Source organism: Aquarana catesbeiana, linkage group LG03 (assembly GCF_042186555.1).
Source record: "Aquarana catesbeiana isolate 2022-GZ linkage group LG03, ASM4218655v1, whole genome shotgun sequence".
NCBI classification, from domain to species: domain Eukaryota; kingdom Metazoa; phylum Chordata; class Amphibia; order Anura; family Ranidae; genus Aquarana; species Aquarana catesbeiana.
The window spans coordinates 497,397,473-497,422,366 of record NC_133326.1 but is presented as its reverse complement, the minus strand read 5'-3'; the positions used below and the strand labels follow the sequence as shown (position 1 = coordinate 497,422,366).

At 41.3% G+C, this 24,894-nt stretch overlaps 1 protein-coding gene across 1 annotated transcript in view; it reads left to right on the top strand.

Annotated features, from left to right (window-relative positions):
- The window catches only part of CSF1R (colony stimulating factor 1 receptor), a 101,523-nt gene that overhangs the window by 38,756 nt on the left and 37,873 nt on the right, over positions 1 to 24,894 (top strand). The window contains exons 2-9 of the mRNA XM_073621078.1: positions 2,678 to 2,929; positions 5,479 to 5,748; positions 9,119 to 9,255; positions 9,336 to 9,495; positions 13,761 to 13,950; positions 15,667 to 15,782; positions 17,277 to 17,391; positions 19,008 to 19,189. Of these exons, the coding sequence (XP_073477179.1) occupies positions 2,678 to 2,929; positions 5,479 to 5,748; positions 9,119 to 9,255; positions 9,336 to 9,495; positions 13,761 to 13,950; positions 15,667 to 15,782; positions 17,277 to 17,391; positions 19,008 to 19,189 (1,422 nt within the window). The remainder of the gene's footprint in view (positions 1 to 2,677; positions 2,930 to 5,478; positions 5,749 to 9,118; positions 9,256 to 9,335; positions 9,496 to 13,760; positions 13,951 to 15,666; positions 15,783 to 17,276; positions 17,392 to 19,007; positions 19,190 to 24,894) is intronic.

Genomic DNA, 24,894 nt, shown 5'->3' with positions numbered 1-24,894 from the left:
CTTATTTTACTTTACTGTTGGGATCCCACGGGAACAAAGAAAGGTCACACTGTGGCCATATATAATGGCCGGCTCTGATTATTCCACCAAATTTTCCACCGATATTGGTGCATATAACAACAGGGCAAGGCAGCATTATACTTTCCATAAACACACTGATTATAAACCATAAATTGGCCTCTAAAGAGAATCTGTCAGGACAGAAGTAAGTGATTTCTGGTAAGTATTGCTTTCTGTATTTTGAAAATGTAGTCATCTTTAATCTTGCTTGACTACTACTACGTAAACTGCCAAGCCAAGGTAAGTACATGCATTACAGGAGTCACAGCATCTGATATGTTCCAGGCCAGTGACCCACCAAGTAGTGAAGGAAGGATGAAGATGATAGCACCAAAACTTGCTCCTTCAAGAATAAGTCACAGCACCTGATATGTTCCAGCCCAGTGACCCAACAAGTAGTGAAGGAAGGATAATGACAGCACCAAAACGTGCTCCTTCAAGAATAAGTCAGTAAAGGCAGCTACCATATGTACAGTGCATCCGGAAAGTATTCACAGCGCTTCACTTTTTCCACATTTTGTTATGTTACAGCCTTATTCCAAAATTGATTACATTCACTATTTTCCTCAAAATTCTACAAACGATACCCCATAATGACAATATGAAAGAAGTTTGTTTGAAATCTATGCCAATTTATTAATAATAAAAAAACGAAAAAAATCACATGTACATAAGTATTCACAGCCTTTGCTCAATAATTTGTTGAAGCATCTTTGGCACCAATTACAGCCTCAAGTCTTTTTGAGTATGATGTTACAAGTTTGGCACACCTATTTTTGGGCAGTTTCTCCCATTCTTCTTTGCAGGACATCTCCAGCTCCATCAGGTTGGATGGAGAGCCTCGGTGCACAGCCATTTTTAGATCTCTCTAGAGATGTTCAATCGGGTTCAAGTCTGGGCTCTGGCTGGGCCACTCAAGGACATTCACAGAGTTGCCCCATAGCCACTGTTATCTTGGCTGCTTAGGGTCGTTGTCCGTTGGAAGATGAACCTTCGCCCCAGTCTGAGGTCCAGAGCACTCTAGAGCAGGTTTTCATCAAGGATGTCTCTGTACATTGCTGCATTCATCTTTCCCTCCATCCTGACTAGTCTCCCAGTTCCTTCCACTGAAAAACATCCCCACAGCATGATGATGCCACCACCATGCTTCACTGTAGGGTGGTATTGGCCAGGTGATGAGCAGTGCCTGGGTTCCTCCAGACATGACACTTGCCATTCAGGCCAAAGAGTTCAATCTTTGATTCATCAGACCAGGGAATTTTGTTTTTCATGGCCTGAGAGTCCTTCAGGTGCCTTTTGGCAAACTTCAGGTGGGCTGTTATGTGACTTTTACTGAGGAGTGGCTTCTGTCTGGCCATTCTACCATATAGGCCTGATTGGTGGAGTGCTGCAGAGACGGTTGTTCTTCTGGAAGTTTAACCTCTCTTCACAGAGGAACGCTAGAGCTCTGTCAGAGTGACCACCTGATTCTTGGTCACCTCCCTGACTAAGGCTCTTTTGGATGATCGCTCAGTTTGGCCGGGACGCCCACTCTAGGAAGAGTCCTGGGGGTTCCCAACTTCTTCCATTTAAGGATGATGGAGACTAATGTGCTCACTGGGACCTTCAATGCTGCAGACATTTTTCTGTACACTTCCCCAGATCTGTGCCTTGATACAATCCTGTCTCAGAGGTCTACGGACAATTCCCTGGACTTCATGGCTTGGTTTGTGTTCTGACATGCACTGTTAAATATGGGACCTCATATAGACAGGTGTGTGCCTTTCCAAATCAAGTCCAATCAACTGAATTTACCACAGGTGGACTCCAATCCCGTTGTAGAAACATCTCACAGATGATCAGTGGAAACAGGACGCACCTGAGCTCAATTTTGAGTGTCATGGTAAAGGCTGTGAATACTTATGTACATGTGATTTTTTTCCTTTCTTATTTTTAATAAAGTTGCAAAGATTTCAAACAAACTTCTTTCAGTGTGTCATTATGGGGCATTGTTGAGAGAATTGTGAGGAAAATAATGAATTTAATTCATTTTAAAATAAGGCTGTAACATAACAAAATGTGGAAAAAAGTGAAGCGTTGTGAATACTTTCCAGATGCACTGTATATCTTAACAGGTTCCTAAAAGCCTAAATCAGCCATTTTTTGTACAGTGAGGAATATTTAAGATCTCTGAAAGGTTTTATTAATTTGTGTGACACCATTGGGGAGTTCTTTTCCTTAAATCCTGTCTTTGTGATGCCTGTACAAAAATAAGGGGTGCAGTAATTACCAGGACAGGAAGGTGCATATAGCAATAAAAACAACATTGTTAAAAGTTCTAACTCTGCTCTAGTCTACTGAAAATATGAGTTTGTTTATGTCTGTGATCCTTTAGGAGAGATTTTTCATCATGCACTGACCTTTTAGGAAGTGAGTAGAGATCTCCACATTCAGGACCTAGACAGCAATGAAAAGTCAACAGAGATTAACCATTCCCTCCCAAAACAAAGTAAAACATTTCGGCTGGAGTTGGGGTTTAACCAGAACATGTCCATCTATCGTTTTGCAAATTTAGCTACACATATATTTTATTCTACATTGTATTAACATCACTTTGTTTTCTTTCTTGCTTTTTTAGGCCTAGCCTCCTTGGTAATCAAGCCTTCTGCGAGCGAAATTGTGCTACAGAATGGGGATCCTCTAATTTTATCATGCTTTGGAAATGGAAATGTGAAATGGAATCTCACAAGAAGTCAACAGAGAGACATTAAATCAGCAAATAACACATTGCAAATACCACAAGCATCGTACAAAAACACCGGAACGTACAAATGCAGCTACACCTCCCCCAATTCCACAGAACAAGCATCAGTGCATGTCTTTGTAAAAGGTAACAAATACTTTGAAAAACAATTGTACAGAGGTATATAGCAAATACTGCAAATACAGCTCAAGCATTTACTATGCAGCTCATTGATAGCAAAGTCCATTGAAAAAAATACTTTTATAAATAGACTCTACAGTACAATACAAATCGACAGCAGCTTCTAAAAGCCTTCAGGTAGAAGTGTTGAAGTTTGCCGCTTCCTCACATTCCTATTCCTGTAAAGGATACAGAAAGGGATGGGAAAGCTTTAGAAGTGCTAAAGCTTTTCCTACCAGAATGGCCTAGCATTCATGCATATCTTAAAGCGGTATTAAAACCAAAAGTGTAATATTCTGCAGTTTACCAATCCTTAGATATGATGGCTGCATTTGTTTTCTTTTTTAGGATTTTTTCCCTCTGTTTCCACCTGGCGATCTGACCAGTAACACGCCTGCTGTATTAAAGTGCCCCCCCAATCTGGATGAAGGAGCGACAGAGACATCTTAGGACAGCAGCATTATCAATCAGAAGGGAGTGTTAGACGCACAAGCACATTTAGATCTAACTAAATCATTAAGCAGTTACAGCAAACAATTTTGTTCCTTTTTTGGATAAAGGTTTTACATAAATAAATAAACGCTAGTCATTGTAAGCACCTCTGTCAGTGGTAAATGATTTGTCTCAACCCTCTAATACCTCTAATAATAATGCTACAACCCCAGGACAGCTTGTTCTGTTGAAAAACAACAGACTTACTGGCAGGATCACCAGGTGAGAATAAAGGAAAGAAAGCCTAAAAAGAAAACTAATGCAGCCACCCCATCTAAGCATTGGTAAGGGGCATGATAATAAATGTTTGCTTTGGGGTTTAATACTGCTTTGAGCCTTTTTGAAGCTGCTGCCAGATTTTTCTAGAGACGCAGTCTTCTTAACCACTTACCGACCACTGCATGCCAATATACGCCGGCACAATGGCAGCGGTGGGCAAATAAGCGTACCTGTACGTCCCCTTTAAGAGCCGGGGATAGCAGGCGCGCGTGTCCGCCGCGTACAACCTGAACGTGTCCGCCGGTCTCCCATCGATTGTATCACGGATCTGCCTTGTGTCATGACAGAGATCACCGCTCCCTGTCGTCGGGAGCAGTGATCGCTGTCATGTGACTTAAAGCCCATCCCCCTCACAGTTAGAATCACTCCCTAGGACACACTTAACCCCTTCATCGCCCCCTAGTGGTTAACCCCTTCCCTGCCAGTGTCATTTACACAGTAATCAGTGCATTTTTATAGCACTGATCGCTGTATAAATATGACTGGTCCCAAAATAGTGTAAAAATTGTCCGATGTGTCCGCCATAATGTCGCAGTCCCGATAAAAATCACAGATCGCCGCCATTACTAATAACAAAAAAAATTAAAAATAAAAATGCCATAAAACTATCTCCTATTTTGTAGACGCTATAACTAATCAATATACGCTTACGATTTTTTAACCAAAAATATGTAGAAGAATATATATCGGTCTAAACTGAGGAAAAAAAATAGTTTTTATATATTTTTGGGGGATATTTATTATAGCAAAAAGTAAAAAATATTGCTCTATTTGTGGGTAAAAAACGATGTCAATTATGTTTGGGTGCAACGTCGAACGACCGCCCAATTGTCAGTTAAAGCGACGCAGTGCCGAATCGCAAAACGTGCACTGGTCAGAAAGGGGGTAATATCTTCCGGGGCTGAAGCAGTTAAATAAGGATTTTTTTTTTTACAATAAACTAATAGATCACAAGTTACTTCACTTTGTGACCTAAATAAAGGCTGACCTAAATAAAATACACACATTCCTTTGCCATGTGCATTTTTTAAGGCTTTGTGCAAGTGCATTATTATGTGCTGACATACCAATCAAAAGTCCCTGTAACACAATTTAGTGGATCAAAACATGGACACAATTTTTCTTTTTTTGGCCATAGCATGTCCAAGCATAGCACAGAGGTAAAATGCCTTCATTATAAACAATGACAAACCAGTGCACATGTGTTAAAGTATATATGAACCCTCTAAAACAAGCCATTGAGTTTAAAATAGAAATGAAAGGCAAAACATTTATTTATCCATATAAAAACATTACACGCGCCTTTTTTCCCCTTTTTATAAGTGAGCACATACCCTCTGTTCTCAGCTGCATAAGGAATTCAGAGAGCTGGAGGAGGAGAAACAGCAGCACACTGGTATTCCCAGTGAATGGCTGTGCAGGGAGGATGTTTCAGCACAAGCCTGATCCTTACATTAGCTTCCAGCAGAGCAAGAAAACTGACCACGGTGAGCTCTCATGCCTAGTGTAGTCAGTTTTTAATAGGAAAGCAGAGGGATTGTCAGGAACACCAGGGATTTCACAGAGAGGAGCCAAAATAAAGAGAACAGGATCATTTTTCATACAAGTACATGGTACAGCAGACACATATCAGGAATATGAAAAGTTGGGTTTACATATTCATTAACCTGCTTAAAAAGGCATAGGTGTAAATGAAGTCTCAAAGTCATGGCATTGACACAAAGTTACCTTTATCTGTTCTTTAGATGCCTCAAATGTGTGGAACACATTGGCAAACACAGTACGTGTTGATGAAGATGAAGATGCTCTTCTTCCATGTCTGATAACAGATCCATCTATACATGAAATATCTTTAATACCTTTTAATGGTCAAAGGAATGAAAAAACACTATTTGACCCTAAGAAAGGATTTACTATCCACAACAGTCAGTTGACTGATACAGGAGAATATTATTGTCGGGCTGTTGTGAATGGGGTGAACAAAGACTCAAAAATTAAGCTAAAAGTCAATGCAGGTAAGTTGGATATTCCATTTTGAGTTATTTAGGGAGATCTAAGGAATAGTATGGGAGATAAAACGTAAAACAGGAAAAATTCTTCCTTTTTTTAGGTAGATTCCAATTGGCTTATTTACTTTACAGCATATATGAATGTATAGCATATATCTGGCTACTAGTAAGGAACTAAGCCAATGGAACAAATGGAAATTCCACTTCATGATATCCGTTAGCAACAATACAGTGTTAAGCTTCGTACGCACAATCGGATTTTCCGCAGACAAAACCTCAGACTTTTGTCCGAAGGGCTGTGCCTGGATTTTGTATTGCATACAAATGGCAAGGAATTGTGGGCCAACAAACACGAACGTAGTGGCATACTACGTGGTTTTTCAGCTCTTTAGCGCCACCCTTTGGGCTCCTTCTGCTAATCTCGTGTTAGTAGAAGTTTGGTGAGTGTTAATTCGTGCTTTTCATTTAGCGCTTTTCAGTTCACGCTTTTTATTTCGTGCTTTTTAGTTCGTTTCTGAACGGCCGTTCGTCAACCAGCCATGTTGCGGAATCGGAGGAGATAACGTGTTATTTATTATTGGCCTTGAAGTTATTACTTTGACCCAAGTCCAGTCCAGGAACAGGAGGAGGAGGGGTTCTTGGACCAAAAATTGGTTGCTTTATTAATCGTGACCAATTATGTCATATGCCTTTGCTACGGGAGCTCCATGAGAATAATCAGGATGTTTTTTGGGATTATCTCCGGATGACGGACCCCTGCTTTCACCAACTCTTGGCATTGTTGAACCCATATATTAAGAAGCAGGACACATGCATGAGGCTTTTATTTAATTTTTTGGTTGAATAATAATGATTTGATTTGTTATATTTTCTATTTTCTTCATTATTTCTATATTTTCTATTTTCTTCATTATTATCCCATTAAAGAAGAAGAGAATGTCATTTCGAGATTTCATAATTTGCCACGTCACAAATGTTAATTCTCCATAAGGAATGCTAGTTTACAAGACCGACCACTTCTAGCTCGTCCTTGCTTCTGAGCATGCGAGTTTGTACTTTGGACTTTTGTCCGACGGACTTGTGTACACACGCTCGAAAAACAGACATTTGTCTGCAGAAAATTTTAAGGCCTGCCATCCAACATTTGTCCACGGAAAATCCGACAACAATTGTCCGATGGAGCATACAAACGGTCGGATTTTCCGCCAACAGCTCGTCATCACACATTTCCCATCAGAAAATCAGATCGTGTGTACGTGGCTTTAGACTCTGAACCAGCAAGCTTTTCTTGAGACACAACACTTTCACATCCTCACATCTACTCAGGGCCAGTTCACACCATAGAAATGCAGTTTGGATGCGTTCCAGATGCTTGACTCATTTTTTATGCATTCCAGTGCGTTTCCAGTACGTTTTTGATGCAGTCCAGTGCTTTTTTTCCCCCCTTCTTTTTTTCTTAACCTTAAATAAGGGCATGTGTGTTCCAGTGCGTTTTTCATGCGTTTAGGTGCATTCCAGTGTGTTTTCTATGAGTTTTACAGCTTTCTAGTACAGTCCACTGCAGGAAAAATGCAGCATGTTCTACTTTTTTTTTTTTTTAGGAACTGGAACTGCAAGCACTGGTGTGAACTATGCCATTGAAAACCATCTAACCTACTTTCTACGTTTTTGAAAAACCCACACTGAACTGCAAGTGGTGTGAACTGGCTCTCAAAGCATTCTCATTCCACTATCCAGTCTTCGTTTAGAGAGGTGTGCACACTCATAGACTCCAGCTCCACAGACTCTTTGTTATAATCTTACTACCTGTTACAACAGTTGTGAAATATCTCTAATAAGCACCAACGTCAGGCACAATGGGGTTAATTTACTAAAGCTGGACGGTGCAAAATCTGGGGCAGCTTTGCATAGAAACCAGTTTCCAGTTTGTTTGTTTTTTGTCATAGCTTAATTGAACAAGCTGAAGTTAGAAGCTGATTGGCTACCATACACAGCTGCATCAGATTTTGCACTCTCTAGTTTTAGTAAGGCCCCTTTCACACATGCGGACCGTATGTCCGTATTTCATCCATCCGTTTTCGGATGAAATACGGACATACATGCATCCCTATGGGATAGCGGGTGTCAGCGGATGTACATCCGCTAACACCCGATGTCGTCCGCCTCCGCTCTCGTCCGATTCTGCGGACGGAAGAAAATCCTATTTTTCTATCCGTCTGCAGAGCGGATCGGAGGAACACGGACAGACGGTCCGTGTTCCTCCGATCCCCCATAGGGGAGAGCGGAGATCTGACAGGGCGGTCCCTGCACAGTGTGCGGGTCCCGCCCTGTCATCTGCCTGCTCAGCTGGGGAAAGCGGAGCGATCCCCGCTGAGCAGCGGATAAACACGGGGCGGATCAACACGGATCCGTCCCGTGTGAAAGGGGCCTAAATAAACCCCATATGTGCTCAATATTCAGTACTAAGTAACACACCTGGTCTGATGCACCCCTCTCTTTCTCTGTAGTGTGTGTTTGGACAATTAAGAAAAGGGGATGTAGATGGTACTCAGCATGTCAGCATAGTGGATGGGGTAGCATTTTCACTGAGGGGGCAAAAAGTCACAAATGTTAAAGCAGTAGTAAACCCCGCTTGGTCATTTTTACCTACAGGTAAGCCTATAATAAGGTTTAACTGTAGGTAAAATTAATATCTCCTAAATGTGCACCGTTTAGGAGATATTCATCCTGGATACAGCCATACCTTGCTGGACCTTCAAATCTTTGTGCCAGAATGGAGGGCTCCCATGTGCATGTGCGGGAATGACGTCATTGCAGATCCGCCAAATTACATAGCTGGAGCGCGCAAACCCGGAAGAAAGACCGGAGGAAGATGTCAGCCCTCTCAGCGGTGACAGTACAGCACTGTAGGGCTTCGTTCCAAAGTGAGTATTTCATAATGTGTTGGTATGCGATGCATACTAGCACATTATGCCATTGCCTTGCAGGTGTTTTTTTTTTTTCTACAACAGCCGCGGTTTACAACCGCTTTAACAAGGAGGGGGTCAAGTACATGAATTTAAAGCAGACAATAATGCGTGAAAGTAGCTTATGTCCTTTGCCAAGCAATATATATATATATATATATATATATATATATATATATATATATATATATATATATATCTATCTATATACACACATACACACACACCCACACAATACATTTTACTGGCTTGGCAGTCCTACTAATGCCATGTTTAATTATTAATTCATTTTTAAATTAAATATTAATTTAATTATTAATAATTACCATGTTTGAAATGAGCTTTGTATTCAAATTTTGATTATAATGGCCTCTGCAACGAAAAATGAAAATTGTTGATTTATTTCTTAGTGCCGAAGAAGCCCCCATCTGTCGCTCTGTCATCATTGGAGAATATCAGAATTCAAGGAGAAGTCTTCGAGATCACATGCACATCAACTAGCACTATCAGGGTGTCTCAAATCAAATGGGAACACGCAATCAAAAATGTAATGAAAAAAATGTTTTGTAATATGATCAGAATAAGTAGAAAAAAAGAAATGGTAATTAACTGTTTATCTTCTAAAAGTTAACAGCAAACGTAACATATGATGTAGACGAAAATACTTGGATTAGTGCTTCCACCTTACGAATTCCGAACATCGACTTCAGTGACAGTGGAGACTACACATGTATTGGAGAGGTCAAAGGGAAATCCAATAGAGCTTCAGCCAACCTTCGAGTTATAGGTACTGCAACATTAAAGCTGCCATTGTCAAACTACAGCACATGCTTAAAACTAGTCCTCCCAAAACTGAGATTTCACTGGAGAATGCTGTGACTGGCAGATCTTTTATAACATTTTGCAATCCCAACAAGATCCCAGTTCCATCGTCTTTCTACAGTAATACTTTGGGGTTGGTTTACTAAAACTGGAGAGTGCAAAATCTGGTGCAGCTCTGCATAGAAACAAGTCAGCTTCTATTTTTTTATTTTTTTTGTCAAAGCTTAATTGAACATACTGAAGTTTGAAGCAGATTGGCTATGATGCACAGCTGCACCAGATTTTGCACTCGCCAGTTTTAGTATATCAACCACTTTGTGTTGTTTGGCTATATACATAGACATCAAAGTACAATCAGACACATAGGGTTTGATTTACTAAAGGCAACATGTTGTTCACTTTGCAAGGAAATATTTCCCCTAGATCAGGGGTGCCCAACTTTTAGAGGAGTGAGGGCCACTTTAGTAACTTGGTAACTGGTCGCGGGCCACAATGAGGGGAGCGAGCAGATGACAGGTCCATGTCCACTCTGCATGTGCAGAGCAGAAACGGACAAAGCCCGCTCTACTTTATGGGCCCTCCGATCCAATCCGCCTAGACAGAAGAGTACGGATTCCTTCTGTTTTTTTAACTGGATTGGATTAGAGATAGGCAGGTATAAAAGAACACAAGTCTGTTTATAGCTGCCTCTCTATAGAGGTGAATGTAGGGTCCAATTTGGTCCACCTGAAAAACAGACAGGTGAACCCGATCGGAATGATCATGCAAAAGGGGCCTAAGGCTGCTTTCACTGGCTGGTACTGCTAGCGGGTACTGCTGGCGGGTACTGCTGGTGGGTACTCTTGGTAGGTACTGCTGGTGGGTACTGTTGGGTACTGCTGGTGGGTACTGCTGGCAGATACTGCTGCTGGGTACTGTTGCCATCCCTGAGCATCAGTGTGACAGGAGCCGGCACTGGAGGAAGCATGCGGCTGCAGTAGAGAGCAGAGCCGATGCTTCCTGTATCACTCCTGTCACAGGCGGAGTGCATTTGGTATCACTCAGCCTGTGACATGAGCCGGCGCTATACAGGAAGCATCGGCTTTGCTTCCTCTAGTCTCCACCCATTTCACTTCCGGTGACTCTACAGCAGCAATAATTGGAGATTTATAATTGGAGATTTCGATGAGTTGCCTGTTTTCAAAGAACAGCAGCAGCATATACAGTAGAGTACACAACGAGTTGGCTGTTTTGACAGAGCAACAAGAGGAAAAAGTTGTCGCCATGTTGTTGGTTAGTATCGGGCGCACTAACAATATCCACTCATTATATGGTGCAGAGCTTTAAGCAGAACACCGTCTCTGTTCTTCACACTGATCATGATGCTCGGGGATGGCGGGTCAGGAACCCACGTTTGGGCTTGCCAACCCGCCATCTCAGAGCAGGAGGTGGCGGGCCACATCAGTGGGCAACATGGGCCCCTGCCCTAGATTAATGGATGTGGTTAAAATTCACTTTGCAAAGGATACACAATCATAAGGAAGGAAATTTTTAAAGAAGCAGCAATGGATGATGAAAATCAGCAAAGCTTCACCTCATTTACTAAGCTCTGGGTAAAGTTGTTGCAAAGTGAACATTTCCTTTAAAAATGAACATTCTATTTTCCTTTAGTAAATCAACCCCATAGACACAATCTAATTAGCTGCCACCCCATATATATAAGCTTGTTGGACATCCCATTTGAAAACTGGGATGAAAAAATGGGAATCTCACGATACCCCCATCAACACAGTCCGTGTTGATGAGGGAATGCCTCCCGCAACACTATTGTGTTCTGCTGGCAGGGGGGGCGCAGGTAGCCTTCCCGGCAAAACACAATGGTTTATGCTAGCTGCTGGCAGTAATCATATGTAAAAAATCCAACAGACTGGTTGTACCCAAGTCGATAGATGGATTGACTTGGGTAAAATGAGCCAATCCATACATGGAACGCATCTCAGCCGGTTCAGCAGGGATTTTGATCTTTGTATGACCGGCTTAACCCCTGTATTATTCTATTTGTGTATTTGTATTTACGTATTTGTGTATGTTAGTTTATTTTTTTTTTCAAAGAAAACTTTTTCCTTGCCATGAATACAAACACTTCTCCTAAACTCCTATATATAAACTAAAGCCTGGGCAAAAGATCACAAGATCACTGCATACCAGGGGCATTGTGGGTGTTTTACATTACTAGAGACTGTAGAGAGTGTATTCCTTTCAATCGGGTGGACTGTGCATGGTAGAGTTCAAGTAAGAAGAGTCAGTAGAACCTATACAGAGCCTACACACAGAAATAACATTTCAAAAGATTAACACAGATTATTAAGATCACTAACATAAAGGTAATTGCTTTCACATGTATATTGAAAAAAATCCAAAGACTATCACTTCCATTTGTATCCAAAAAAATATATTTTTTCATTCAGGCTTGACTAGTCACACTATATTTTTTTTATATTTTCTTTAGTCATGCAAGATCTATGCATTAAAGACCCCATACACACTATTAGATTTTCTGCAGAAAATCTAATAGTGTGTATGGGGTCTAAATGCTGTTGCTCTTGCAGGCAAATGGGGAAGGTGGGTCAATGTAGAGAAAGTATCAGCAACACGAAAGGCAGGCTATCAAGAGAACCTATTCATTTTCACTGAATGAGCAAAGTGACAGGTACACTTGAAGCTATATATGCACAAGTAGGTAAGGTCATCTGAGATTACTCTTTATTAGCTGTGGGTAGCCTAATCTGCAACATATAAGGCCACCTAGATTTATAACTATATCTGGCAGATCTGGCACATCACCCATATCATAAGGCCAATGTCTACATTGTATGACCAAATAAATATGGCTGGAGACTACACATATTGCTTATAATGTCAACTGACTATATTACAAAGGAAGAAGATAAGCATAACCATAATCTATCAGTTGATTTCCAAAGGTAACATTTCTTATACAGTAAGTCCCCTACATTCTGTTTCGAGAGCACATTCGTAAGTCCAATTTGTACCCAACCAACACAACCGACCCAATAAATGACTGTAATAGATATATAACACATTTCACACAAAAAAATACATGGAAAAAAAGGTTGAAATAAAGATAAAATACTTTATACAGTAAAGTACACAGAAGCACAAACAATTGGACAAAGAAACCCATGTTTGTATCTTTGAAAGTTTGCAACTTGAAAGTTCGTATGTAGGGCACTAACTGTATGTAAATTGGTGGTTTTTACCTCTACCACAGATGGTAGAAGACGCTTATTGCCTATTGTACACCTGGGGAGATCAAACAGCAATGTTATTTTTTAATCTTTACGTGGGTAATGGGCAGGCTTGGTCTATCTGGTCAGAAAGAGTTGGCAGTATGAAATTTAGTTCTCACTTCTCAGTGTGATTCCTGTTGTTAAATAGGACTTGAAAAGTATGTAAGCATACGAACTGTAACTACTTAAAAAAAAAAAAATTTTGTAGACCAAATTAATAAAGTTAAGCAAAAGGACACTAGAGAGTGGTAAATGTAAGGGCAATGCAAGTGGTTAGCACCTCCACCTGGCAGCACCAGGGTCATAAGTTCAATTCCCAACCACGGCACTACCTGCCTGGAGTCTACATGCTCTCCCTGTGCCTGCGCGAGTTTCCTCCTACACTCCAAAGACATGCTGGTAGGAAAATTGGCATTAGTATGTGTATGTATAAAATGTGAGTTAGGGGCCTTAGATTGTAAGCTCCTTGAGGGCAGGGACTGATAGGAATGTACAATAGACAGGTAAAGTGCTGCGGAAATTGACAGCACTATTTAAGTAGCTGTAATACATAAAATAGTGAGAAGGTAGATTAGCACAGTTCAGACAGAAGAAGTCAACATCTTCCACTTCGCTGGCCATGACAACCTAAATAAACTCCCTAAAACATGAAAAACAAACAAACCACTCAAAGAATAGGGAAGGAGAAAATGCATTTGTTTCACTAGCTCTATGGAAAAAGAGGTGTTTAATGGATACTTTTTGGCCTTAGTACTACATCAGGATATCACATCGTGGCTAATATGTGATGTTACAATCTAACCTTGAGAGTAGTCACTTAGTAGCCACATTCCCTGCAATCAAATGTTCTGTAGCTATACACTAATAGAGCAAATATTCTCTAGGTTGTGTTTATGTGTCTAACAGTAAAAAATGTGCTTTTGTGTCTCTTTTATTTCAGAAAAAGGTTTCATTAATATTGCAACTCCAGAAGAAAAAAATATTTCATTGCACATTGGCCAATCTGTGGCACTGACAGTCATGATTGAAGCATACCCCAATGTTCTATCCTGGAAATGGGTACATTACACTTCTGACAATGCACTGATTGTTTCTACTCAAAGAGATCTGCTGCCCAATGGAACTTACAGGTTTGACTTTAGAGAGATTTTTTCGTAGCCTGATATTTATTATTATTTACTCCAAATGTCAGTTTATATACCTGACATACTCCATAAAACCTAGTCTGCCATGATAGTATAGTTGCACAGCGCCTTATCAAGACCCACAGACAGTTGAACTCACCAAGAATACATAAGTAATATGTAGTGTACTGTGAACCTAGTGTTCTTACAAAGGTTGTCTTTCTGGTTTCCAGAAGGTCATAAGCTGCTCTGTGTCCTAGCCTGTGTATCTGTGGCAGGGTGATCCTAATCAGGCTAGCACAGTATAGCCGAAGTCGAATAGGTAAAGGACTGAAATATAATATTATTAAACACAAAGGTACACAGTGGAACACACCAACTCAAATAAGCAACCTAAAGCCTGGCGAGTTCAAAAAAAAAAAAAAGGTGGGGGTTTTTTAGTGCAGAAGGGTTAGAACCTCTGCCAAGTTTTCATAGCAATCTGTGTCCATCACTATTATCAGGGCACTTCCCAAAGGACTCACAGACAACACTAAACATGTTTTTCCTTAGCAGAGTCTGGGGAGGTTGGAACCACCGGCTTTTTTTGCTGTCTGTGTCCCCATTAGGGACATTTCTTCTTAAAGCAGAGTTCCACCCAAAAGTGGAATTCTCACTCCAGTGCCAAATTTGAGACCTTTCAGGGGGAGGGGGAACGGGGGACCTGTTTTTGACAGGTCCCCTTCCCCACTTCCAGAGACGGCCTGCGGCCCGATCTCCCAGAAGTTAGCCCCCCCTCCTCCTTTCCCCGCCCGCCGGGCCAATTAGAAAGCGCAGCGCGCTTCATGCATGCGCAGTAGGGAACCAGGAGTGAAACTGAAAGTCTTCACTGCCTGGTTCCCTTACCAGGAATGTCAGAGGCAGCACTCGGGAGTCGATATGAAGATCGGCTGGGGTGCCGACATCGCGGGCTCCCTGGACAGGTAAGTGCCCTAATATTAAAAGGCAGCAGCTACAGTATTTGTAGCTGCTGACTTTTATTTTTTTTCACCCAGGCTGGACCTCCTCTTTAAGTGAACCCTCTAGGAGTTAAAAAAAGTGGTAGAGCATTGAACCCTTCCTTAGATATTTTGGATGGACTGGAGAATGTTTAGAACCTGTGTCAGGCTTGTACTGCTGTGTGTGTATTCATAGTCAATATTATCATCGTTCAGTTCCTATTAGGATGTCACAGAGAAAAGTGATAAGACATCCTTCCAAAAGAAAAAGAGGCTAAGGCCCCTTCCACATGGGGTGGCTCCGTTGGAGTCTGCCTGCTCAGCAAGGAATTTATCCAATGATATATTCGCTTATGCAGAGCGGACACAGACACAGCAAGCTGTCCTCTATGGGCTCCGCCTGTCCATTTACACCCAACCACCATCCGAATCACTGGATGGATGGGGAACAGATCCCCATCCACCTGTTTTTAGCAGACAGGCCGAATCGGATGACAGGGGGTGTTAACAGACACTTGTCCATTGACAGTTGCCACTCCATAGAGGTGACTGGAGGGCCCAGATGGATCAGTCCACTAGTGTGAACGGGGCTAAAGACACATTTTTTTGCACACTGGGGAATGTTGGAATTTCTAGCAGTGTTCTTTTTGCCGGTAACCCCAATTCCCTTCATTTCATATCCTATATATATATATATCCTATATATATATATTTATAACATTATAAAAATTTTTTTCTCTTGAAGGAGCACAAGCACTTTGACTCTAAACCGAATGAAGGAAAATGAAGAAGGGACCTATACCTTTTATGCAGCCAATTCACAGGCCAAAGCTTCCCTATCCTTCAAAATAACACTTTACAGTAAGTAGTCCATCAAGCATTGTGAAATAAGATCTGAACTGTAACTGATGACTTGATAAAGGTTGGCATAACTTAACCTTTAGTCCTGCTGAGAGTAAATCTTAAAAAGACCAGTGAATTAAACGTATTAAATGCAACTAATAACATTTACAGATATACGTGTAAATGGAAACCATACAGTACATGGACTTCTATAGAAATGAAAATATTTAATTGGACCATGAAGAAGGGAGTCCGCCCCGAAAGCTTGTCCGAAAAAATTGTATGTTAGTGGAAATAAAAAAAAGTATTACAGATAGTACTCAATTGTTTCTGTCACAAATGCACTAATATGGCTACTATCACCTAAAGCAGGGATATGCAATTAGCTGACCTCCAGCTGTTGCAGAACTACAAGTCCCATGAGGCATAGCAAGACTCTGACAGCCACAAGTATGACACCCAGAGGCAGAGCATGATGGGACTTGTAGTTTTGCAACAACTGCAGGTCCGCTAATTGCATATCCCTGACCTAAAGCAAGGTGTAAAGAGACTAAGTCACTTGCCTATTCAGTAATTCTGCCCCTAATCTTTTCATGTACCGTATATCTTCCCTCATACGCTATATGGACAACACTTCAAATGATTGAGTTCTGATGTTTCCAGTAAAGGGTACAGTTAATGCTACAGCATACAAAATAATTTTAAATAATTGTGCATTTTTAACCTTGTGATAACAATTAAAAGGAAGTCCCTTTTCTGTTCCAGAATGACTGTGCCCTGTCCACAAAGCCAAGTCTGTAAAAACAGTTTTAGCATAAATTCCAACAGAAACTCCAAAATCTTGTAGAAAGCCCTCCTAAAGCCTAGTACACATGGGCCAAAATGTTGGGCGGCATTGGCCGGTTAAAAAAAAGAAAAACACACGACATTCAACCTGTGTGTATGGGAGCCGGTCCGACAGAAGCCAGCTGGGTCATGACCGAAAGAGGTCTGCCGACCAGCTCCCGATCGGCTCTCTCAGCCAATGGCTGAGAGCGCTGGCCAGAGTGTTATGGAAGGGGGAGGAGGGGCATCCCCCTGTCAGAAAATAATAGCACAGTGGGGGAGATCGCTGTACTAACATTAGATACTAGTTAGATGTTAGTACAGTGGCACTGACCAGAGCTGTCCATTTTGTTTCCCAGCGGCTTGAACAAAAAAAACTAGTAGTAGTAAAGCATGAAGGCTGTTATCGCAGCAAATGAGAGTAGGGGTTAGAGTTAAACTACATAGAGATGGGCTACATTTTGGAATGGGATGTCCAACAAGCTCATGTGGGAGTGATGACCAGGAGTCCATAAACCTTTGGCCATATGATATATCTAACTCCAGTAATGTGAACTTTAATTGGTTGGGCTGAGCTACTAGACTCTCCCAGTCTCTATTACTTTTTGCAGAGCCTTGTGAAAATAGGCTGGAGTGTTTTCCATCCATGAAATCCCCTACTAACTGTATTTTACGTATATGTTGCAGAGCCTCCTAAAGTTGAAATATCTTCAATAGATTATAATGGGACCCGCAGGGTGACTTGCAATGCAAAGGGGTTTCCACTGCCAGACATTAAGTGGTTTCTATGCCCGGGTACAAGGTAAGAAAACTGAAATTAGCCTCTTGAAATTTATGTAAGTCATATACATACGCACTGTGCATGCCTAAATAAGTGATTTAGATGAGAGATCAGTAAAAACCACTTAAGGGTAAATTTAGTTTCAGATATGCAGTATTATTTAATAAAATAATCTAATTCAGCAAAGGGTTCATAAACTATTAACAGTCTTAACAGGACAATATCTCTTTGTTAGTACCTGGTATATAAATGAAACATTAGTTTCTCACCAAGACTTAGAGCTATGTGTTCACATTAGAAGGCTAGATGACTGTCAGGTCAGTGCTGGGAGAAAGTGGATAGAACTGCTAAGACCTGTACTATAATTGGACCAGAGTGCTAATAAGTTATGAACTTTTAGCGTCAACTGCCCAATAGTGATTGTAGCTGCAGCGTTCAGTGATGGTTTGTTTAGGCCCATTCTAAAAGGTCTCCCCTTACCACCTTTATCTCTTTAAAAAATTGTATACCTTGTTTCCATGGGTGCAGTTATGTGGCTTTATGAGCCCTCTTCCTCCTACAGCAGTGGGTGGGTTTGAATGCTATACAGAGTGGTGCAACTTAATTAATGGCCTTCTCAAAGGAAGGGTATGAATTATGCTAGGTGTCATTTAACCCAGAGGACCACTGGTGGAAAACTGCACTGGTGAGTCTGTGGGGGACAGCACTATATAGGAGAAGAGTATGGCAGTGATAGCCTATTTTTTTGTTTTTGTTATTACTCGGCTGCTTTGCTTTTTTGTTTACTATTTTATTTAAATCTTGAGTTTGGGCTTTAAAAGAGAAGTATGGGTTTTTTTTTTTTTTTAGAATCATACTTACCACGGTGAATGGAGCATCAGTCCGATGCTGCATCTGCTCCCCGGTACCTCTGCACTGAGAACCAATGGCTGGTTCACAGTTTACCGCCAATCGCTTGGTTCTGACAGTTCCCCAAGCAGAGAGCTGTAGACTGTCACAGCTCTCTGCTCCCTCCTCGCTCACTGGAGTGCTGAGATGTGGAGGGGGTGGCCAGCTCAGTCTCTCAGTGGCTCGCTGAGAGGCTGAGCGTGGTGTCAGTCCAGGAACCTGGCGGATCCAGACTCCCATTGTCGGGATGATGCGGTGCCTGGACTGATATCCGTGACGTCAGCAGTGAGAGGACTTCAGTCCGCTCTCTGCTGAAAACGGGCCAGTTTATTGTAGTATAGTTTATTGTCTATAGTCTGGGAACATTGCACCTTAAGGCTAAATTTCTACTTGTAAGGCTCGGTTCACATGAGTCAAATGCGGCTCACAGTAGAGGTCCAGTGCATGATGGTTCACAGTTTCAGGTCCGATTTAGACTGAATTTTGGGCTGAATTCGGACCTGAAACTGACCAAAAGACACACACCGTTTTTCTGCAAAACGCTACGGACCTGCTGCGGGGATATATGCAAACCTGCTCCATAGAGAGCCGGTCAAAATCTCCTGCTATTGCGAATTGGATGCGGGGATTCACAATGGTGTGAACCCAGCCTAAAGGATATTTAAAAACTTGGATACACACAAGTTCAGTTTAAATAAAAACATGCATAAAATGTATTATCTCCTACAATGAAATGACTCATTTTGCAGTTGTATAGATGACATAAAAGGCCCCTTAAAAGGCGAAGTGACCGAAGTCATAGATGACAACGAAGTGACAAGTACTCTGAAGTTCAATGAGAGTGTCAGCAGCATGACCTTATTCTGTATAGCTTCCAACCTCGCAGGAAACAGTTCTACACCGGTTCCATTACCCCAAAGCACTGCATCTTGTAAGTATGCACCACAGCAGCCATAGGCTACATTTTATTTCAACAGTTATTTTGTCCATCTGTCAGTTAAAGAATATCTTAACCCAAGAACAAAAAATGTATTGCATTGAAGCTTATTTGTCCCTCAATGTGGTGGCGGCTTTAGCTTTCTTTACTTAAGATGAGTACATTTTCTGCACCTATAAAACAATACCTGTTGATCCATCTAGAAATATTGTGTCCTAGTAAAACCTTGTGGACTGATCTAAAATCCTAATTAATGTTATAAGCATTTCCAACTATCTTCTCTGAACTACAAAAAACCTTTCATTATGTAATGGCGATAAGGAAAAATGGGAGTGTTTGCAGTCCAAATCAGGAGAGCAGCCTAGGGTGACAATGTTGCTTCTTCATATATACAATGCAGTAAGAGTGTTGTCATCTTAGGAGAGGAACAGCATGAAAAAGAAAACGACTAAGGAATAGTAAGCTGCAATATGGTAAATTTAAGGTTTTTTTTAGTTTCGATATCTTAGTTTTAAGGGTATCTAATGATTGTAAATTCTTATAACGTTCTCCTATAGCATCATATATATTATTCTGCATCTTACTCTTTAAAAGGGATTGCAAGTTTAAAATCTCCTCCTTTTCTCAGGTCCCCCCGCTGGCATCCTGGCTCCTTCTTTTCTCTTAGTGCCCCCATAGCAAGTGCATGCTTGCTCCCAAGCCCCTATCTGTTTGTCCACAAGACACACAGAACAGGGCTCAGCCCCACCAACTGCTCCCTCCGCACTGGCTGTGATTGAAAGCAGCTGGAGCCAATGACTCCCGCTGCTATCAGCCAATGAGGAAACAGAGGCCTCGGAGAGCAGCCGCTTTCGTGCACATCGCTGGATCACGATCAAGCTCAGGTAAGCATTATGGGGGGCTGCAGGGGGAGCTGCATACTGCAAAAAAAAACCCTTCAACCTTTAGTTCTGGTTCACACCAGTGCAGCTTTGAAATCGCTTTACTTCAGAGCGATTTCAAAGCCGCACATCAGTGCGATTTGCACTAATGATTTCATTGAGGCTTGCAACTTCTTTTAACAGAAGTCTATGCAAGTCAAAATTAAATCTTTAAAAAGTAGTGCAGGAACCTTTTTCATAATCACTGTAACGTGAATCGCAGCGATATGAATGGTTCCATTGCCGAAAATAGACTTGTCCATCGATTTGAAACAGTTAAATTGCATGACAAGTCACACCGATGTGATCCTGGACCTAAAACCACTTTAATATAGTACTTTGCATGTATTTATTTACTTCACCTATATACACTATCAAAAGTGAGTACACCCCTCACATTTTTGTAAATATTTTATTTTATCTTTTCATGTGACAACACTGAAGAAATTACACTTTGCTACAATGTAAAGTAGTGAGTGTACAGCTTGTATAACAGTGTAAATTTGCTGTCCCCTCAAAATAACTCAACCCACAGTCATTAGTGTCTAAACCGCAGGCAGCAAAAGTGAGTACACCCCTAATGCTGCGTACACACGAGCAGACTTTTCAGCATCAAAGGTCCGACGGTCTTTCCGACTGATTTTCGACGGAGTTATGACGGACTTTCGAACGACCGCACTTGCCCACACACGAACAGACTAAAGTCGGTTCGAAAGTCCATTGGTTTGAACGTGATGATGTACGAAGGGACTAGAATAAGGAAGTTCATAGCCAGTAGCCAATAGCTGCCCTTGCGTCCTTTTTTGTCCGTCGGACTAGCATACAGATGAATGGATTTTTCGACCGGACTCGAGTCCCTCGGAAAGATTTGAAACATGTTCCAAATCTAAAGTCCGTCTGATTTTTGACAGAAAAAGTCCGCTGAAGGTCCGATGAAGCTCACACACGGTCGGATTGTCCGTCGGATACGTTCCGTCGGACCTGTCCGGTCAAAAAGTCCGGTCGTGTGTACACGGCTTAAGTGAAAATGTCCAAATTGGGCCCAATTGTCAATATTTTGTGTGGCCACCATTATTTTCCAGCACTGCCTTAACCCTCTTGGGCATGGAGTTCACCAGAGCTTCACAGGTTGCCAATGGAGTCCTCTTCCACCCCTTCATGACGACATCACGGAGCTGGTGGATGTTAGAGACCTTGCGCTCCTCCACCTTCCGTTTGAGGAAGCCCCACAGATGCTCAATAGGGTTTAGGTCTGGAGACATGCTTGGCCAGTCCACCACCTTTATCCTCAACTTCTTTAGCAAGGCAGTGGTCGTCTTGGAGGTATGTTTGGTGTCGTTATGTTGGAATACTGCCCTGGGGCCCAGTCTCCGAAGGGAGGAGGATTTGTGCTCTGCTTCAGTATGTCATAGTACATGTTGGCATTCATGGTTCACTCGATGAACTGTAGCTCCCCAGTGCCTGCAGCACTCATGCAGCCCCAGACCATGATGCTCCCACCACCATGCATGACTGTAGGCAAGACATACTTGTCTTTGTACTCCTCACCTGGATGCTGTCACACACGCTTGACACCATCTGAACCAAAAACGTTTATCTTGGTCTCATCAGACCACAGGACATGGTTCCAGTAATCCATGTCCTTAGTCTGCTTGTCTTCAGCAAACTGTTTGCAGGCTTTCTTGTGCATCATCTTTACAAAAGGCTTCCTTCTGGGATGACAGCCATGCAGACCAATTTGATGCAGTGTGCGGCGTATGGTCTGAGCACTGACAGGCTGACTCCCCACCCCTTCAACCTCTGCAGCAATGCTGGCAGCACTCATACATCTATTTCCCAAAGACAACCTCTGGATAAGATGCTGAGCATGTGCACTCAACTTCTTTGGTCGAAAATGGCGAGGCCTGTTCTGAGTGGAACCTGTCCTGTTAAACCGCTGTATGATCTTGGCCACCGTGCTGCAGCTCAGTTCCAGGGACATGGCAATCTTCTTATAGCCTAGGCCATCTTTATGTAGAGCAACAATTCTTTTTTTCAGATCCTCAGAGAGTTCTTTGCCGTGTGGTACCATGTTTAACTTCCAGTGACTAGTATGAGAGAGTGAGAGCGATAACACCATATTTAACACACCTGCTCCCCATTCACACCTGAGACCTTCTAACACTAACGAGTCACTTAACACCGGGGAGGGAAAATGGCTAATTGGGCCCAATTCGGAAAATTAACTTTTTCACTCCGGTCCAAATACCTACTTTTTTGCTGCTTTGGATGTGTATTGATTTGTTCTGCACATCTTTTTGTCTCAAAACCCATTAACGTTCCAATTACTTGTTTCCCATCCATTAAAGGTGTCTGAAACCCAATTTGCATCCTGGCACCTTATGTGCGAAACTGTGTACAGCCCTATTGGTAAAACCATCACAAGTGACAACTTTTACAGACTCTCTGGCCCTGTGTCTTCTCCCACAATATAATTTCTAGACTACAAGATACCTTGTGTTTCACACAATTACTGTTTTGTGACATTAAAGGTGATTTTAAAGTCTTTTTGATACCTTGTCTCTCAATGCCGTAACACTTTCTATTCAGGTGCCTTGTTCATATTTTTGTCTCATAAATATTTAAAATATAAGTATAGTGGATGCCAAGTGGTATCTACTCTATCAAACAATTCCACTGCTCGTTCATGCATTCCTTTTTACGATGTCTATTGCCCTTTCTTTTATGGACAATTGTTCAGGGGAAAGATCTTTGCTGTGCTTCCAGGGTTACGTTTTTACATGCTCATACTAAGTACAAAATCTGTGTTATTCTGAATTGATTCCACTACTCATGCTTCAAAAATCATTTGTTCATAGAAAAAAATTCCAACATGGCTGTTGTTTTCTTTGCAATAAATCTTTGCATTTCTAGAATTGATATGAGCCCACAAACAATTAGAAAGTCAAACAATTGAGCGTTTTGAACAAACTTTTTAATGATTTTCTATCTAAGGGCAGCTTTATTTAAAATGACAGCCAGTACTTTCCAGTACTTGCTTTTAAAGCAGTATTTACCACTTGCCACCTGCCCACAGTACTTTTACTTAGTGTAACAATAAGTCTAGCTGTTATGAATGTAACCCATTCATTCAAATGATTGCTGTCACAGTGATAATCACTGTAGAAGCAATCACAGTGTGAGAAAAAAAATCTCCTGATTAACCCCCCTAACCCCCCCCCCCCTCCATCCTTCCATCCCAGAGTAGTACAGTATCACTACGGTGAAAGTATGAAAAAGAAAAAGTAAAAAAAAGAAAAAAAGATGTTTAGAAAATTGAATTTAAAAATCATATTTTTTTTTTCTACATACTGTCAGCAGTCATTACCTCTGATCACTGCCACACCAGTAATATGATGCCACTGTACTACACTGGTGACAGTATATAAGAAAAAAAAACTGTGAAAAAAGCGTAACCTTTTAAAAAATAAATCACCAAAATACAGTTTTAACATGTATCTCCATGTGTCTATTCAGAACTTTCAAGACCTTAAATGTCCATGTTTAAATATCCTAAATCAATAAAATGTCCATATATCACCACATATCAGTGGCCTCAAATGTGACAATAAACGCGGAGGAGGAGGACTGTGGTATCATATACAGGGGGTCCCCTAGTTACAAACATTCGACTTACAAACGGAGGGAGACAACAGGAAGTGAGAGGAAATCTACTCCTAGGAAGGGAAATTCACTCCTGTAAGAGCTATTATGGGAAAAAGGTACCTCCACTGATGCTTTATCACCAAGGCTTGTTTCCACAACAACCCAAAATTTTCAAAATCCAATTGTCATTGAGACAGAAAGTGAGGTGAAATCTTCTGAACAGGGGCACACACAGCAAAACAAATGTTACAGGGGTGATAACCCTTCCCTATGCTATCCAAAAAGCTTAAAAATATTTTTTTTGGCTGGAGCTACACTTAAAAAATGTACCTGTTCCGACTTACAAACAGATTCAACTTAAGAACAAACCTACAGTCCCTAACTTGTTTGTAACCTGGGGACCCCCTGTACTGTATTGTCACATTTGAAGACACTGATACATAGTGATATATTGACATTTATTGATTTATGAAATGTAATTTAATTTATGGACATTAAAGGGGGTCTTAAAGGTTCTGAATCATTGTGGTGATTTTATTTTTAGTAAAAAAAGGTTGCACTGCACCTACTCATGGGTATATAAGTTATATCTTGCAGAATACCTTTTATCTTTGAATTACACAGAGGTTCAAGAAGGGATTGAATAAAATTGAAAGTACACTTTAAGCCTAGCCATAATAAATGGTAAAACCTACTTCTGAAAACTTACATGGGAAAATCCTAATTTGCCTGGACCCCTCTTGATTCATTGGAAGTGGACACAACCGCATGCAAGTAAACTATTACTATATTATAAATTACTATTCCTTTGTGAGTAAAATTATATCTTTATCAGACTTTGGTCTGTTGGGTTCATGTAAAAAGCAAACTGAAGAAAAGTACTTCTGTTGCTTCCATGATTGGGGTAGTAAAAGGAACTTTCCCATCTTAGTTCTCAGTTAATCCAGGAAAATTACCATGGAGACTCTTTAATTTCTTGCTAGTTTGGGCTGCAGCACTGATCTGAATATTCTGATGGTGGGGAGGAGGGGGAATCTCCCCACTGTCAGAATACAATGACACAGCTGGGTGGATTCCCACATCCACAGAGAGTGTGCGAAAGGTGAAATTGGCTGGCTGAACAAAAAAATTGAG